At 35.8% G+C, this 16,564-nt stretch overlaps 1 protein-coding gene across 18 annotated transcripts in view; it reads right to left on the bottom strand.

Annotated features, from left to right (window-relative positions):
* ICA1 (islet cell autoantigen 1) overlaps positions 1-16,564 on the bottom strand; it is a 153,860-nt gene that overhangs the window by 55,644 nt on the left and 81,652 nt on the right. Inside the window, exon 8 of one of the 18 annotated variants that reach the window (XR_008503554.2) lies at positions 9,290-11,109. The exons of 15 other annotated variants lie outside the window; for them this stretch is intronic. Coding sequence is in view for 1 of the 3 variants with exons in the window: in XM_063667537.1 (XP_063523607.1) it covers positions 11,078-11,113 (36 nt within the window). In the remaining 2 variants the exon portion in view is untranslated. Of the gene's footprint in view, positions 1-9,289; positions 11,114-16,564 lie in introns of those variants that run through there. 2 more of the 18 variants (XR_010126941.1, XM_063667537.1) reach the window with 2 other exon arrangements.

Here is a 16,564-nt window from a genome sequence, read left to right as displayed (position 1 = left end):
TTTCTGGATCCAGTTGCTTTTCTTATGGTCACATGGGATTTCTAATTAACTCCTCTGCTTGCCTGAATGAATCAAGAGGGCTTTCTGTTTTGTGGAATCCGGATAGCACAGACACAGGCTGCTTACTTTTGCCTTCTTAGCAATTCATATGAAAGGATCTAAGAAGTTTCATGATAAAGATTTCTTTTTAACTTTGATTACTCCAGTGTTTCTAAAATTTATTTTAGAAACACAGAACCCTTTCCATTTATTGGATACCACATGCCATAACATTTGTTTGGGAAATCCCTATTTTACAGAAGAGGAAATCAAGAACCAGATACTCATCTGACAAGGGTATCCAGACTCAGGTGTATTTGGTTGTATAATCCATGCTCTTTAAACCATGGGACACAGGGTCACAAATCTACCACCATTGACCACGTGACTGACAGTATTCTAAGATGTGCACAAAATGTTTAGATACCATCTCAAGAACGCCTGGTCAACAACATTGATCTTATCAGTTTCAAAGTAGGCATAGGGAAACTTCAAGCCACAGAGGCTGAACAGAGCTTCTATTATCAGAAATCTTGCTAAGTTTCTTTAGCTCAGGCTTCCCAACACAGTAGAAAGAAATTAGCCCATCAAATTCCCTCAAGTGCACTGTGGTCAGTGGATTCCCTGTTTCTAGGGAAAAATATGCAGTGAGGGTATCTGTTTATTGTGCACCTTGGAGATGATGCCTCTATTTCCTTCATTATCATATCATCATCTTCATCATCATTACTTTTAAGCAGACTTGTTGAACTACAATTTAATTTCAGATGTGCAATTCTATGAATTTTTGAACAAATGTATATAGTTATGCAACTACGACCACAATCAAGATATAAGACATTCTGTATTCCTAAAAGTTCCCGTTGTAGTCAATTCCTTCCCTCAAGTCCCAGCTCCTGCCAACTACTAATCTGACTTCTGTCACTATAGATTATATTTGTCTTTCTACAGTTTCATATAAATAGAATTATGCCAAGTAGTCTAGTCTTTTTTTGTGGCTGGGTTCTTTCACTCAGCACAATCCTTTCTGAGATAAGTGTTGTTGCATATATTAGTAGTGTGTTCTTTTTTATTTCTCAAGTAGTATTTAATTGTATGAATATACTGTTACTTGTACATCAATTTTTTGGCTATTTTGTTTATTGTTTCCAATTTTTGGTGATTTTGAGTAAAGCTGTTACAAATATTTGAGCAAAAGTCTTTGTGTAAACACATTTTTCATTTCTCTTTGGTAAATATCTAAGGGCAGGATTGCTAAATCATATAGTAAGTGTGTGCTTAACTTTATAAGACATTGCCAAACCATTTTCCAAAGTAACTACATCATTTTGTATTCCTACCAGCAATGAATACAAGTTCTATTTGCTCCACATCCTCATTAACATTTGGCATTTTCAGTCTTTTAAATTCAAGCCATTATAGTCATAATTATTGTGATTTTAATTTGCATTTCTCTAATGACTAATAATATTGAACTTCTTTTCATGTCTTATTTGCCACATATATTTTTAGTAATGTGTCTATTCAAATCTTTCACCTATTTTAAAAATGGGTTTATCTTTTTATTACTGAATTTTAAGAGTTCTTTATATGTTCTAAATACAAATTCATTATCAGACTAAATTCGAAAACATTTTCTTTAAGTCTGAACTTGCCTTTCATTTTCTTAATAGTGCCTTTTGAAATAAAAAAGTTTTAAATTTTGATGAAGTCTGATTTACCAAGTTTTATGGGAGGTGTGTGTGTGTGTGTTTTAATGCCTGAACAAACCTTTCCCTAATGTAAGGTCTAAAAGATTGTTTTCCTGCACTTTTTCTTCTAGAAATGTAGTATTTTTAGCTATTACATTTAGACTTGAGATCTGATTCAAGTTCACATTTACACATGGTGTGGGACAAAGATGTAGACTCATTTTGTTTTTCCTCAATACGGATACCCAATAGTCCAAGCACCACTTCTTGAAAAACCGCCTTAACTTGGCTCTTTTGTGTAGATCTATTTCTGGACTTTCTATTATTTTGATCTATATGTCTGTCCTTATGCCAATACCACACTGTCTGGATTACTGTCACTTTACAGTAAGTCTTGAAATCATGTAGTATAAATCTTACTCTTTTGTTCTTGTTTGAAATTATTTTGCCCATTCCAGGTACATCACATTTCTATACAAATCTTAGGGTCAGCTTGTCAATTTCTACAAAAAAGCCTTTGGGGGGTTATTAGGATTGCATTGAATCTACAGATTTATTGGAAACAATTGACATCTTAATATCTTCTGACCCAGGAATGCAGTCTCTCTCTCCATTTATTGGGTTTTTAAATTGTCTTGGCATTTTTTGGGCAGATTTTGGCGCACAGGTCTTGCATATATTTTGTTAAATTTATTGTTAAACATTTCATATTTTCATGCTATTATAATTTCTAAAAAATTCAATTGCTAATTGTTCATTACTAGAAATATAATTAATTTTTATAACTTAAGCTTGTATACTGTGACCTTGCAAAATTCAACGATTAGCTTTAAAAGTTCTTTTGGAGATTCCTTAGAATTTTCTATAAAAATTCATGTGGATAGATCTATGTACACATGTTGTCCAAGAATGAAGACAGCTTTACTTCTGTTTTAATTTATATGTCTTTTATTTTTCTTGCCTTATTATATTGGCTATGTTAATGTTGAACAGAAGTTTATGTGAGAAAGCATATTTATTTTGTTCCTGATCTTAGGAGGAAACATCAATTCACATATTTAAAGTGTACAATTAAATCATTTTCAGTATATTCCCAGAGTTGTGTAATCATCACCAAATCAATTTTAGCACATTTTTATCAATCCAAAAAGAAACTCCATCATCATTTCCTTTTGCTAATATTTTGATAATAATTTTTCTTGTCTTTGTTCATGAAGGACATTAGCTGGTAGTTTGCTTTTCTTATAATATCTTTCTCTGGTTTTGCTATTAGGGTAACTCTGCCCTCATAAAATGAACTGGGAAGTGTTCACTCCTCTTTTATTTTTTTGGAAGAGTTTATGTAAAGTTGATATTATTTCTTCCATATATGTTTGGCACATTTTATGAGTGAAGCCATATAGAACTGGAGTTTCCTTTGTAGAAAGATTTTTAACTACAAATATGATTTATTCATAGATATAGGGCTACCATGTTATTTATTTCTATTTGAGTGAATTTTGGTAGCTTGTCTTTAAAGGGATTTGTCCATTTCACTGAGTTATCAAATTTGTTGGCTTAAAGTTGTTCATAATATTTATTATTCTTTTAATGCCTGTACTGTCTATAGTAATGTCCTCCTTAATTCTAAGTATTAATAATTTATGTCTTCTTTCTTTTGTCTCTGACCAATCTGACTATAGGTTATCAATATTATTGACCTTTTCAAAAGGCCAGCTTTTGATTTCTCTATTGTTTTCTGTTTATGGTTTCATTTGCCCCTGCTCTTAATTACTGTCTTCTGTGTGCTTAGGTTTAATTTATTCTTTTTTCCTAGTTTCTTAAGATAAAAATTTATCTTAAGATAATATTTTTAAGAAAATAAGAAATTTTAAGAAAATAAGAGAACTTCCTTATTTTCTAATAATTAATGGTTTCAATTTCCCTCTAAACATTGCTTTAGCTGTATCCCACACATTTTGATATGTTGTGTTCTCATTTCAATTATTTCAAAATATATTCTGATTTCCCTTGTGACATCTTTAATCCACAAGTTATTTGGATAAATATTGTTAAATTTCCAATTATTCAGAGGATATTCCAGATATATATTTGTTACTAATTTCTAGTTTAATTCTGTCATAACTAGATTACTTTGCATAACTTTGATTTTTAAAAATTTATTCAGACCTGTTTTATAAACCTAAACACAGTCTATCTTGGTGAATGTTTCATGTGCACTTGAAAGGAACATATACTGTGATGTTGAATGGAACATTCTGTAAATGTCAATGAAGTCAAGGTAGCTGACAGTCTTCTATATCCTTATTGATTTCTATTTCTTCCATTAATTACTGAAAGATGAGTGTTGAAATCTTCAACTATTATTGTAGATTTGTCTATTTTTCCTTTAAGTTCTTATTCTATTTTGATATTCTATTATCAGTTGTATACAACATTGGGATTGTTATATCCTTTTTATAAATTGACCCTATTATCATTAATAAATATCCTTATTTCTGGTAATAGTCCTTGTGCTGTAGTATGTTTTTGTCTGATATTAATAAAGCCACTTCAGATTTCTTTTGATTATAATTTGCAGGCTATATATTAATCTATCCTTTTGTTTTGAATAAATCTGTTTCTTTACATTTAAGGTGTGTGCTATGGACAGCACAGAGCTAGATCTTGCTTTTGAAAAAATCCAATCTATAACTCACTTTACTCCATTTATATCTATAGAGACTACTATGAGACTTATAAAATATAATAAGAATAAATAGGGTTAGTCTGGTGTTAGATTTAAAATAAACTCATTCTGCTTTGAAATAATCACATTTTTTTCTAAGTTGCTTATAAACCATCTAGAAGCGATCAGTTCTAGATTTGGTTAAGAACACAGTTTAATTTAGTATATTCAATTTTCAAGTTTTAAAATTCTCCTTTAAAAATAGGACAATATTTTCTTGTTATGCAATTTCTAGCACCTCTGATTTCTCAAATGTCACTGGCAGTATTACTGTGCTTGCATACATGAGTTCTTTCTGAGACATAATTCATCTAAGTCTGGTGACTAAATGTATTTAAATATAACTAGCACACATTTGCTCCTTTCATAGATTGAGCTTCAATTTTTCCCTAAAATCTTTCTATCATTTCCAGTTTAAATATCACTGACAATGGAGGTGAAAGTAAAATAGGGGCTTACTCGCTTTGCTTTCTTTGCTTTCCTTATTAAGATTAAATCATATAAAATGCATTTTCTGGCTCTGTTCACTGTAAAGGTCTACAAATAATGGCTAACTTAGAGGCAATGAGATCATGGCCTCTGACTATCATGTCCCTCTCTAAGTAACCAGGGCTCCTTGACAAAACTGCTGATTCCAGACTAGGGAAGGAAATACATAAGATGATTCTGAAATATTCGGTTGTACCAGAAAGCAAAGAAGGCTATTACTGGGGTCATGTGAAAAGGACTCAGGAGTCAACCTAAGAGACTCCCACTAGCCAAAAATGAGACATTGTGAGCATCAATGAAGTTAATATTGGCAACGATTAAAACACATCAAATATATCTAAATCTATGAGTTCATAATAATACTTAAAAACAATCAAATGAACAAATAAACAGAAAAACAAACAAACAAAACCCTCACTGGGCACCTGTAGAGAATGCTAATGAACCAATTCAATATTCTGACAAAGAAAAAGAAACAAACATTTATCCTGCATATCCTATCAAATTGTCTGTGCTTCAGGATGACCTGATAATTGACGAGGGAAAGTTACTCATTGCTGAAGCATTCAAACTAATAAATGAAGAAGGAATATAATCTGTTTCCAGCAGCAGGCCTGTCTTTCCAAGGTACTATTTCATGCTCACAACAGCCTTGTTGTTATTAAGATGTTCCATAAACCTCAGGCCATTCCAGGTTTTAGTTTTCCTGACACCATTACTTACTTCTTAATTCCCTTCTTCCCTCTCTTCCTCCTCCCAAGCAATATAATTGAACACCTATAGCTCTCGGTGCTGGAGATAAGCAGAGAATAAAGCAAAGTCTTTGCTTTCATGATGGTTATGTTGTAGTGGGTGAAACTGGACAATAAATAACAAAAGTAAACATATTGTCTGTTAGACGGTGAAAATAAAGCATTGTAAGAAAGATATGAGTGCAGGGTTTGGAGGGGTAGTAGAGGATTCTGTTTCATACGGAATAGTCTTGGAAAGACTTTCTGAGAAGGTGATACTGGAGCAGAGACCTGGAGGAAATGAGGAAGCAAACCATACTGATCTCAGGGGGAAGAGGACTCAGCAGAAAGAATAGTGAGCACAAAGGCCCCGGGAATGGAGTATGCGTGGCTTGTTCTAGGAAATGTGGTCAGTCTCTTTAATTATGTATTTCTTTTCCCATCTGTTTTACACGCTTTGTAAGTTCATCAAAAAATAGAGAACATGATCTTTCCTCTTAATCTAACCTAATGGGTGATTGAAAAACTCTGACTTTTGAAAAGGTACCTATGACAATATAAATAGTTGTAGTAATAAGCATCCACAGAAAACTCATTTATATATACATTTTTTCTTTATGCTTTTATAACGAACCTAGTGCACTAGAAATGAATGAGCTTTAAATGTGCATGTAAAGTTGTCCCCCACATTATAGTGTGAGAATTTCCCCCAAGATGGCAAGAAAAAAAATGAAAGCTGGGCACGGTGGTTCACGCCTGTAATCCCAGCACTTTGGGAGTCTGAGGCAGGTGGATCGCTTGAGCTCAGGAGTTTGAGACCAACTTGGGCAACACGGCAAAACCCGGTTTCTACAAAAAAATAAAAAAATCAGCTGGGTGTGGTGGTGAGCACTTATAGTCCCGGCTACTCAGGAAGCTGAGGTGGGAGGATCACTTGCACTGTGCTTCAGCCTGGGTGACACAGCCAGACTCTATCTCAAAAAAAAAAAAAAAAAAAAAAACCAGAGAGAGACAAATGAGACAATTCATACTCTTTAATGCAGGAAACACAAACACGTCCACTCTTAGCAGCAGCATTCTACCATTGCGCTGAAGAGAATTACACCCGAATAGTGGGGGAAAGAAACTGAAGAATGAGTGAGAAAGACTTTAAAACAAGCCAGAGAGAAATGCATGTTCCACTGCTAAGAGAAAGAGAGGAATGGGGTGGTTAAACATGGCCTTGGAGACAAAAATTCCACCATCTGGAGGGCAAAAGAGAGGAAGGATCATCTCACGTGCTTGTCAGGTTCAGCACTTGAGGTAAGGAAAACGAGGTGGGGCGGAGTGAGAGGTTGAAAAGAATGTGGGGGATAAAGTGGGGAGGGGCACAGAGTGGGCTAACCAAGCTGATGCTTAACTTTGCTCAAGGAGGGAGCAGGGTAGAGAGATTTCAGGGACAGGGAAGTTGAAGTCAATAAAGAAGCAAAAGGAGAGGAAAAAGAGGGAAGAATCTGTATGTTTAATGCTGTGGGTAAGATGGTTAATCATCAGCGTTTTGCCAAAAACAAGGAAGATGTGGTTGTCATTTTACTTCATTTCCTCCTAAACATTCATTTTAAACTCCAACAGTTCAGTGATAATAAATAAGCAGTGACAACATTAGGTTTTCCAGCTACATCTCTGCTGAATTTATAGGAGTTTAAATTGAATCATCCAGATAATACTCCCTTCGCACGCATGAAAACTGTTTAAGATAAGGGTTTTTTTTTTAATATCCACCTGAATAAACCACACATGCAGCTGACACAATTTCAACTGATTTATAAAAACATGGCATGCAACCTTCATTCAGATACTCATTTTCAGATAATAGTGAAAAAGCCACCAAATTTCTTCCCTACTTGCTCTTCAGAAGTTCAGGTTTATACATGTTCTGATAACAAAACAAAAATCAAACAGGGATTACGGGTTCAAAAGCCACCTAGAAAAACAGAGCACACCAATGCCTCATGGTCATTTTCTAGGAATATATCAAATATTGTACTGGATCAAAATCTCAAAATAATTATCTCAACGATGATTTAGGAGAACTGGGCACTCCTAGGACAATCCACTTTTTGGAGTTTCCAAGGAAGAGAGCTGTGATTCTCCTTTGTTTATTCCCCCTCTCCTGCCTCGTCAGTCTTTGGTTCCATAGACGGCAAAGGGGAGAAAAAGGAAGTGAACACTTATGGAGGGCCTCCTGTTTTACAACTGTTTCATTCTGCAATTCCCCTCATTTTACAGAGGAGAAAGCTTAGGTACAAAATACTGTTCCCAAAAGCAAACAGCCAGTGAGTAGAAATGCCAGGACTTGGGTTGGATGTTGTCTCCTCTTGTATGAAACACAAACTTCGCACCCAGGCCCTGCCTGCCTGCCTTAGCCCAGAGGTCTTCTTTCCCACGTTACCTTCCAGGCACCTTATCCTCCATGCATGCTGAGCTACAGCAGGCTAATCCCATCCACGTGCTTCTGTACTTCCTCTGCCTGGAAAGCCCTCTTCCTTTTTGTCCACATGGTTAATTCTCACTCATCTTTTAAGTTTCCGCTTAAGGGTTTGCTCCTCTGAGAACCTTTTCCTGTAATGCCCCTCAGCAGAGTTAGCAGCTTCTTCCTCTCTGCAGTCAGTGCACTTTGCAGACACCCTTATGAGACAAAACCATGGTAAGTGCCACCTGATCCTGTGTGTGCTCAGCTACCCTCCAGACTCTATGCTGCACGAAGGGGGAAACCACACCGCTCAATTTTCTAAGGCTAGGGCTTTGTGCCTTGTGGGCCGCAGGTATGCGTGACAATGAGTAAATGAAGAGACGATAGCAGAATGAGTGAACAAATCACTCCTCAGGACTTGCTTTTCCCACTACATAGTACTGCTCTTCAAAAGGGCACAACATGCTCTGTTTGCTGAATTACTGCTCAGGCTTTCTCAGATACCATCCGTCGTTCTTATCACCACCACTTACTGATTAGATGTCATACATACACGCACATATTCTCATTTGACTTTCACAATGTACCTAAGCATAATTGTGGTACTGTATTTCTATTTCACAAAGAAGGAAAGCAGGTTTCAGAAATATTAAGCACTCAACTGGCAGGGGTGGAGCCAGGATGTGAAAGCCCCTGCTCATTTCACTAAACCACTTTACCTCCTCAATTATACCAAATCTCAGAACAGCAAGATTAACTTTATATTACCCAAAATGGAGTGTCAGCACTTCGTCTACTACTCTCTTTCCTTATCACTTTGTTAATTTATTACATGAAAATATTCTAATGTATAAAAAATTTGATTTTTGGCTTCTTATTTTAAAATACAAACTATTACCCACTATGCAATTACATCCATTGATGTATGATCACAGAGAAAAAGGTCTTCTATTTTCAAGCCCATGGCAAGTCAAAATAAATACAGTAAAAATTATTCACAATCGTGTAGTTTATAATATGTAGATACATTTCAGGTTAATTTGGTCAGTTTTTACATTGTTCCAACATTCTTAATGTTTGCTCAGCTGGTGAATTTTTTTTTTCTGTTTTCTGTTTTTAACTTAAGGAAGCAATTCTGTCATCAGAAAACAGCTAACTGGGTTCACTTCCTCTTTCAGGTCATTAGTGGAAGCATTAGGTCACAAGACTGAGCCCAGGGCACCCTTTTATCAATTTCTCTCTAATCTGAGAAGCACACATTTCAGCAGAAATTCTTCAGTAAAGGTCTCAATATTTTTATCCCATTGGTGTTTCCTTTATTTTTTATTACTTTTATTTTTATTAATCTTTCTTTTGATCTATGTGCTATGTGAAAAGCTGAAGAATTTGCTTCTGTCTGTCTCTCGGCTGCCTAAGCTAAACCTACTTGTATTTTATAGTACAGTATAGTTTTATTATGCTTATTGATGGCCAGTCACTGTAAGTAAACACAACTCACATCCACAAATCAACCAATAAATTAACAGGTGAACTGATTTGCAGAAAGTGATTCTGTTAGGGAGATAGTATTTATTCACTCTATAGTGGGTCCTGAATAGAGTGAATGGGGAAAAAGATCAGGTCCTTCCCTTTATGGATCCATTATGCTGTCACTGAATTCCAAAGTGTGGTTGATATCGGTGTTCAGAAGCATCTGGAAAGACTGATGCATTAACAGCACTTTCAGCAGTTCCCAGACATCCAGGGTAAATGCAGACTCTGTAATGTGAGCACAGGACCTTCATGATCTGGCCCTGGCCCACTTCTCTACCTCCATCTTTGGCTTCTTTCACATTCTTTTCTCTAGCAAAACTAAACTATGCACAATCTTCCAGCTCATTAAGCAATTTCATCTTTGTAAGTTCCTTCCTTTGTAAGTTCCCAGTGTTCATCCCCTTCCATGTTGTTCCCATTGGTGTCACGTTGTTTCTCCTTCACTGGCCCTTCAAAATTCAGCTTGTGCCATACCTTCTAGGAAGCACATATCTTGATTCCCAAAGTCTGATCTTAGATGCTCCACTTTCAGGCTCTGAAAGCAGTTCGTTATATACCTCTATTACCTCACAAGACACTTATCACATTGAATGGTCACTGTATTTTAATTGACTGTTTTCTACATTCCTCAGGGAGGGTATGGCAGAAACCATATCTTGATTTTGTTGCCCCAGTACTGATAGTAGGTGCTAAAAATGCTAGTCAAATAATTTTTAACCTGTGCACAGAAATATACACCATCTTGTGCTTTGGGTCTGTAGCTTCTATTTTTATAGTCTGATGACTAACATTCTGTCGCTTGGTGTGGTCTTTTTTTTTTTTTTTTTTCAAAAAAAAGAAGACATTGCTGCAGTAATTGTATGCCAAGAAGGAAGCTTGTCCAGCTGCTTCAATTTCCCATTAGTCTAAATCTTTAAAACATTTTCTGTGTTAAGATTTTATATATTGCTGTACCATTTATTTGCTCCTTCCTGCTGGAAATTACCTCATTCTAATTTGCTCTGCTCTGGAAAATGTGGATCCCGGGTTCTTTGTACACACCTGATCCAGTAACGCTTGGTGTCAGTAATGGCTCCTTTTGTCATCATAGGCCTGACAGCATTTCAGCGTTTTAGCATGATGACCAGGTGCTCTTGTGGTGGAATCTGCTAGCTTTCCACCCAAATCCATTTTCCCTTCTATATTTTTCAGACTCCTCTGAAAATGGCTGTTGCTATGGACAAAGTTCTCTACAATGGAATCTGAGCAGAAGTAACCTGCATCACTTCCAGGCTTGTCCATAAAACTCTTCCATACAGGCTCCTGTATGTGCTTTCTCTTTTTGGGATGACTGAGATGTCCACATCCAGGGAACACTGAAGGGCAAGTTTTAAGGACTGCAAAGCTGTTGTCACCCGAGTCTCTAAATGACTTCTTAGAGGAGAGCCACCCCACCAACCTGGACGCCTGGCTGGGAACACAAAAGAAAAACTTCCATTGATTTAAGTCATAGACTTGGGGGTGTCTCTTTGTCCCGTAACCTAGCCTAGCCTATCCTACCCAGTGTGGGGAAGGCTTTAAGAAGAGGCTAAATGACTTAAGATTCTAGCTATAATGTTGGAAGTGGGTTAAAGTCTAACAATCCCATAGACAACTGACAGTGATCCAAAGATTTATTATTTCCATTACTAGTTTGACCATCAACAAGAATGTCATCAACAGCATCAGATGATTACTAACGTGTTCAGAAATTCTCAAAATTCATTTTCATACCATTTCATGCATTTGTAAAGAAATGTTGTATAACAACTATTGAACGGTTTTGAGGGGTTGCTAAATGTGGTGGGATGAATCTGAAAACTGCTAGAAAATTCTTCAGTGTTTTCTTTTAGCATAATTATTAGAACTAAGAAGTCCCAGATGACTCTCTGGTGAACTTCTTCTGGTGAACTTCTTTTGTTCTGGTGAACAAAAGGCTCTTAGCCTTTTGTTCTAGTTCCCCAAACGAGTTTCCAAATACTAAATATACTTTCCTTACGAAGGGAGAACTTTTTTTTTTTCTCACATTTTTACAGAAAGAGTTCTCCGAATATTTAGGGCTGGGAGATATATGTTTGAAATGGTAAAGAACTTAAAAAGTTGGATATGTAAACAACAGAGATACTCCTGATTATATGGTCCTTTTCTTTCTAAAGGGCTTCTAAGTAACCATGCTACTAAAACTCACTTTATTCTATGCTTTTTTTCATGTAAGCTCTATGACTCTATTCCCCTGTTCCTCTTCTCAAATTCCTTACTATCAGCTGCTTAGATTTTGTTGTTGCTTTTGTTGTTAAGGTCTAGCTTACACTGAAGTGCAAAATATAGTTTTTTTTGCTCCATACACTTTTCAATATGTATATACCCACATTAACCACCACCCAGAAAAACATACCAAACATTTTCAGCACTCCAGAAGACTCCCTTGTATTCCATCCCCAGTCAATACCTCCTCAAAAAGATAACCAATATTCTGATCTCTATCACCATGAATTAGTTTTGTCTAATGTTAAACATTATATAAATGAAGTCATATATATATTGTGATATCTAGTTTCTTTCATTCAACATCACACCCATGACAGTCATCCATAGTATTGCAATGTAGTAATAGTTTGTTCTTTTTCATTACTGTATAGTATCCTATTGAATAAATGGTACCACAATTAATTTAACCTTTCTACTATTCGTGGACATTTGGTTTACTTTCACATTGCGGCTATTATGAAAATACTGCCGTGAACATTCTTGTAAATGTTTTACATGAACATTCATTCTCCTTGGGTATATGCCTCAAAGTATACGGGTTTTAGTAGACAATGTCAGTTTTCCAAAGTGGTTCTACCAGTTTATACTCCGACTATCAGTGCATGATAGTTCCTGTTCCTTCACATTCTCATTCATTTGATACTGTCAGTCCTTTCAATTTTAGCCATTTGGTGGGTTTTAATTACTATTTCCCTGATGATTGATAGTGTAAGTACCTCTACAGTTTCATGTTGGCAATTTTGATATTTCCTTTTGTCAAGTGTCTGCTCAAATGCTTTGTCCATTTTTTAACTAGGTGGTGGCCAGTCTCTTTTTTTTTTTTTTTTTTTTTTTTTGAGTTGTAGAACTTCTTTAGATGTTCTGGATACAAGTCCCTTGTTGGATACACATGTAACAAATATCTTCTCCCTCTCTGCAGTTTGTCTTTATCTTTTCTAAATCGTGTCTTTTAAAGAAAAGATTTAATTTTCATAAAACATAATTTATTATTTTCTTTTATGGTGGTGCAATTTGCATCCTGTTAACTCTTTATCTGTTCTAAGGTCATTGAGATATTTACCTATGTTTTGTTTTGAAAGAGTTATTGTTCTGCCTTTGGACTTTTAAGTCTATGATCCAGCCCTAGTTACTTTTTGTGTATGATATGAAATAGGGGTCGGGTTCCTGGTATTCTGTATAGATATCCAACTGATCCAGCATAATTTTTTAAAAATACCATTATTTTCTCCAATGAATTACAGTAATGCTTTTGACATAAATCAACTGACCTTATATGTGTGGGATTATTTATGAACTATGTAGTCTGTTCCATCGGTCTACGGGATCATTCTTTAGTCAACGCCACACTGCCTTAATTAGTTTAGCTTTATAATAAGCCTTAATATCCGTAAATGTAAGTCCTTTACCTTTGTTCTTACTTTTAAAGATTATCCTGGCTATTCTATGTCCTTTGTATTTCTATATAAGTTTATAGTCATCTTTACTACTTACTAGCAGGATTTTGAATGGTGTTGCATTTAATCTGTAGGTCAATTTGAAGGGTACTGACCTCTTAACAAAATGAAGTCTTCTAATTCATAAATATGGTACATTCCTCTCTTTTCTTAAACCTGCCTTAATTTTCCTAAGCAATGTTTTGCAGTTTTAGTATAGAAGTCTCACATGTCTGTGATAAGATGTATTTTTAGGTATTTGCCATTTTCAGTTTTTAAATGTGGCTCAGAAAATAAGCCAGTGCTTAATTAAGAAATGTGAGGCATGAATAGTATTCACATCACCTTGCTTAAGAGGTAAAAGGAACATAATCCAAATGCAAAATAAATGCATAAAATATAGTTAAAACTATCCAGGAGATTATGTGAATGTTCCAGTCTTCTTACTTCCTATGAGCTGAATGTATCTGAGCGTACATTATTACTGGAGCAATGTTCTTTGAACCTGCTCCTTTATGATCTAATTAAAGCTAATGGTAGTTAATTGCAAAGCTTATGGAAGAAAAACTCAATGCTCCAGTCAATTCCTTTCATTTCCTTGACTATGCCATTTCTTCCCTCTTCCACTTCTGGGCTTTCACATATCCTACAACTCTGCCAGAAACACTCTTACCCTTTTTTTCTCTTTTTTCACTTGGCTACTAACTATACACTCTTCAGGCTCAACTTAAATAGTAGAATCTCTGAGAAGCCTATCTGGACCCACTGGATGAAGTTAGTCATCCCTGCTACATTCCCTAACAAGATCCTTTATGTTCTCTTTTCTAGAACTAGATTCCCTGCGTTTCAATTGCTTGATTAATGTCTGTCTTCCCTTCTACACTTTGAATTCTAGGAAGGCAGAAGCAGTGAGCGCCTTGTTCACAATTTTATTCTCAGAGCTCTGCACAGTGCCTAACACATTTTAATTGCTCAATAAATACTTGAAGGAATGACTACGAAAGTTGGGCAAAGGAGAAGAATAGGACTCTTCTTCCTTGGAAACAGAAGTAATTAAAGTCATTAAACCAACCATTGGGATGTTCCAAAGTGGAATGAATTAAAGGGACACCCATTATCCCTGGAATCCTAGTAGTTATCTTATGGGTGATATATTTCCTCTAAATTTTTATTGTTGATAAAACATAAAATAAAAAAAATTAAAGGGTTATTAAAGAAGGTCATCCTTTCAGAATGACCAGCAGATCTAACACTCAGGATTTATTCTATTTTTAAAAACATTTTGCCTTTTAAAAACTTTATTTTTGTATTGTATGTTACAGCTTTCTATCTATTGACTTTAGTGTTCAATATATTTGTTTTTGCTTTTTTAAAGAAAACCCACTGTCACTGTAAGGTTGGCAGTGTAAATGAGAATCTCCACATGGGGAGATGATATCCTTGGATGGTATATCCCTGAAGTTGCTGCCTCCATCACTAGTGTCCGCAGGGCACAGCTTCCCAGTAACAACATTAGCATGTACAGGGGACATGCAATGACTATTTCCATAGTTTTCCACAACACAATGGTGATCAGGCTAGAATCTCTAACCACAACTTTCCTAAAGACTCCAGAATAACAGACAAGAAATAGACATAAGAGAAGAAAGTTACAACTAAATAGACCGATTTACAAGATTTAGTTTGCTTTTCCAGCTCTTGGTCTCCTATGGGAATGGGGGGGAAGATTAGCTTAGCAACCATCTGACACCTAAACCTAGCTGACACTGAAACTCACCTACATGCCTAAAAGTCTTTACTTAAGAAAGTGAAGGTTCTATCTTAACAGTTAAAGATCATTCTGAGGACTTTTTCCCCAGATATTTGTCCCGTTAAAGGCTATTCTAACCCCCGTCTACAGATGTGGTTCTATCGCAAAGCTTAAGCAATGCAGCCTCATTGGAATATAATCCAATAAGAGATACACACATACTGATATGTATATGTTAGAGGGAGATATAGAAGGTTTTTGCAGAGGGGAATACTTTGGGGACAATTATATGCATTCAGTCAACAAACAATTATTAAAACCCCTGGTAGTGTGGTGGAGTGGAAAGGGTATCCAATCTGGGGCTAGAAGGCTTGGGCTATGCCTGGATCAGAAGCTTCCTGCCTTTGTAACCCTGAGCAAGTTATTGAACCTTTCTGAATTTCTGCCATTAGATCTGGAAAATAAGCATGAGATAAATAAGAGAGAAAATGTATATGAGAAGCTTTCTTTAAAACCGTAATGCTTAATGCTATTATTATTAGGAGTTGCATGCAAGGCCCTGTGTTTAGCACTATGGAGGTCAATTATGCCTCTCTGTAATGGTGGTTGTGAGGGTAAATGAGATAAAAACATTTAAAAGCTACAGATAAGGCATGATCTCTACTCTTAAGGAAATTCCAAATTGTTGGAAAGATGAGACTTGGGCACAAACAATATAGAAAACAATGTAGTATTTGAAAAACACCCTAAGAATAAAAAATACAGACTAGCATTTACATAAATTTATTGTTCATTGCATGCTATATTATCACTAACATAGTAAGTTACTTATTAGTCTCTATTAAGATGCTTATCTCACTGATAAAATAAAAAGAGCCAGTTAATTTGCTAGCATCTTCTGCATACAGAAATCAATGGGCTTTTAACTTCCAAAAGCAAGGTCATAATCACTGTGCCTTCTAAATTGGCAAATGTGGTGCCTAGTCAAACAGAAAAGTGCTCAGGTGCATTTTGAAGCACTTTGCATTTCCTATGGAAAATGCCCCCTCATTTTGTCTCTGTAGAGTAATATGGAGCCTTACATTATAGATGTACATAATGGTCTGGTGCCATTTCCACGCTCCAAGAGGATTACAGGAAGGGCATGCACACTGCCTTTTGCTCCAGCTGTATCTTTTATCAATAATATGCAACATGCTCAACAGTGAAAGGGCTACTCTCTTTACTTTGAAATAACAGCTGAATTCATATCATGGGTCATTTTGTTAAGAGGTGAAACAGTGCGGGGGTTGGAGAGGGGAGGAAATTTGCTCTAACCATGCTCCTCAGGGAATATATCACAATACATAAATCACAAGATAGCTTTCTCTCTTCCTAGGCCACTTAAAAATAATCCCTTTAGAATACATTTAGGTTTGAGAGAATAATTCAT

This window comes from Pongo pygmaeus, chromosome 6, assembly GCF_028885625.2.
Source record: "Pongo pygmaeus isolate AG05252 chromosome 6, NHGRI_mPonPyg2-v2.0_pri, whole genome shotgun sequence".
Classification (NCBI taxonomy): domain Eukaryota; kingdom Metazoa; phylum Chordata; class Mammalia; order Primates; family Hominidae; genus Pongo; species Pongo pygmaeus.
Note: the sequence above shows the minus strand (reverse complement) of the source record. Positions and strands in the feature narration are given on the sequence as shown.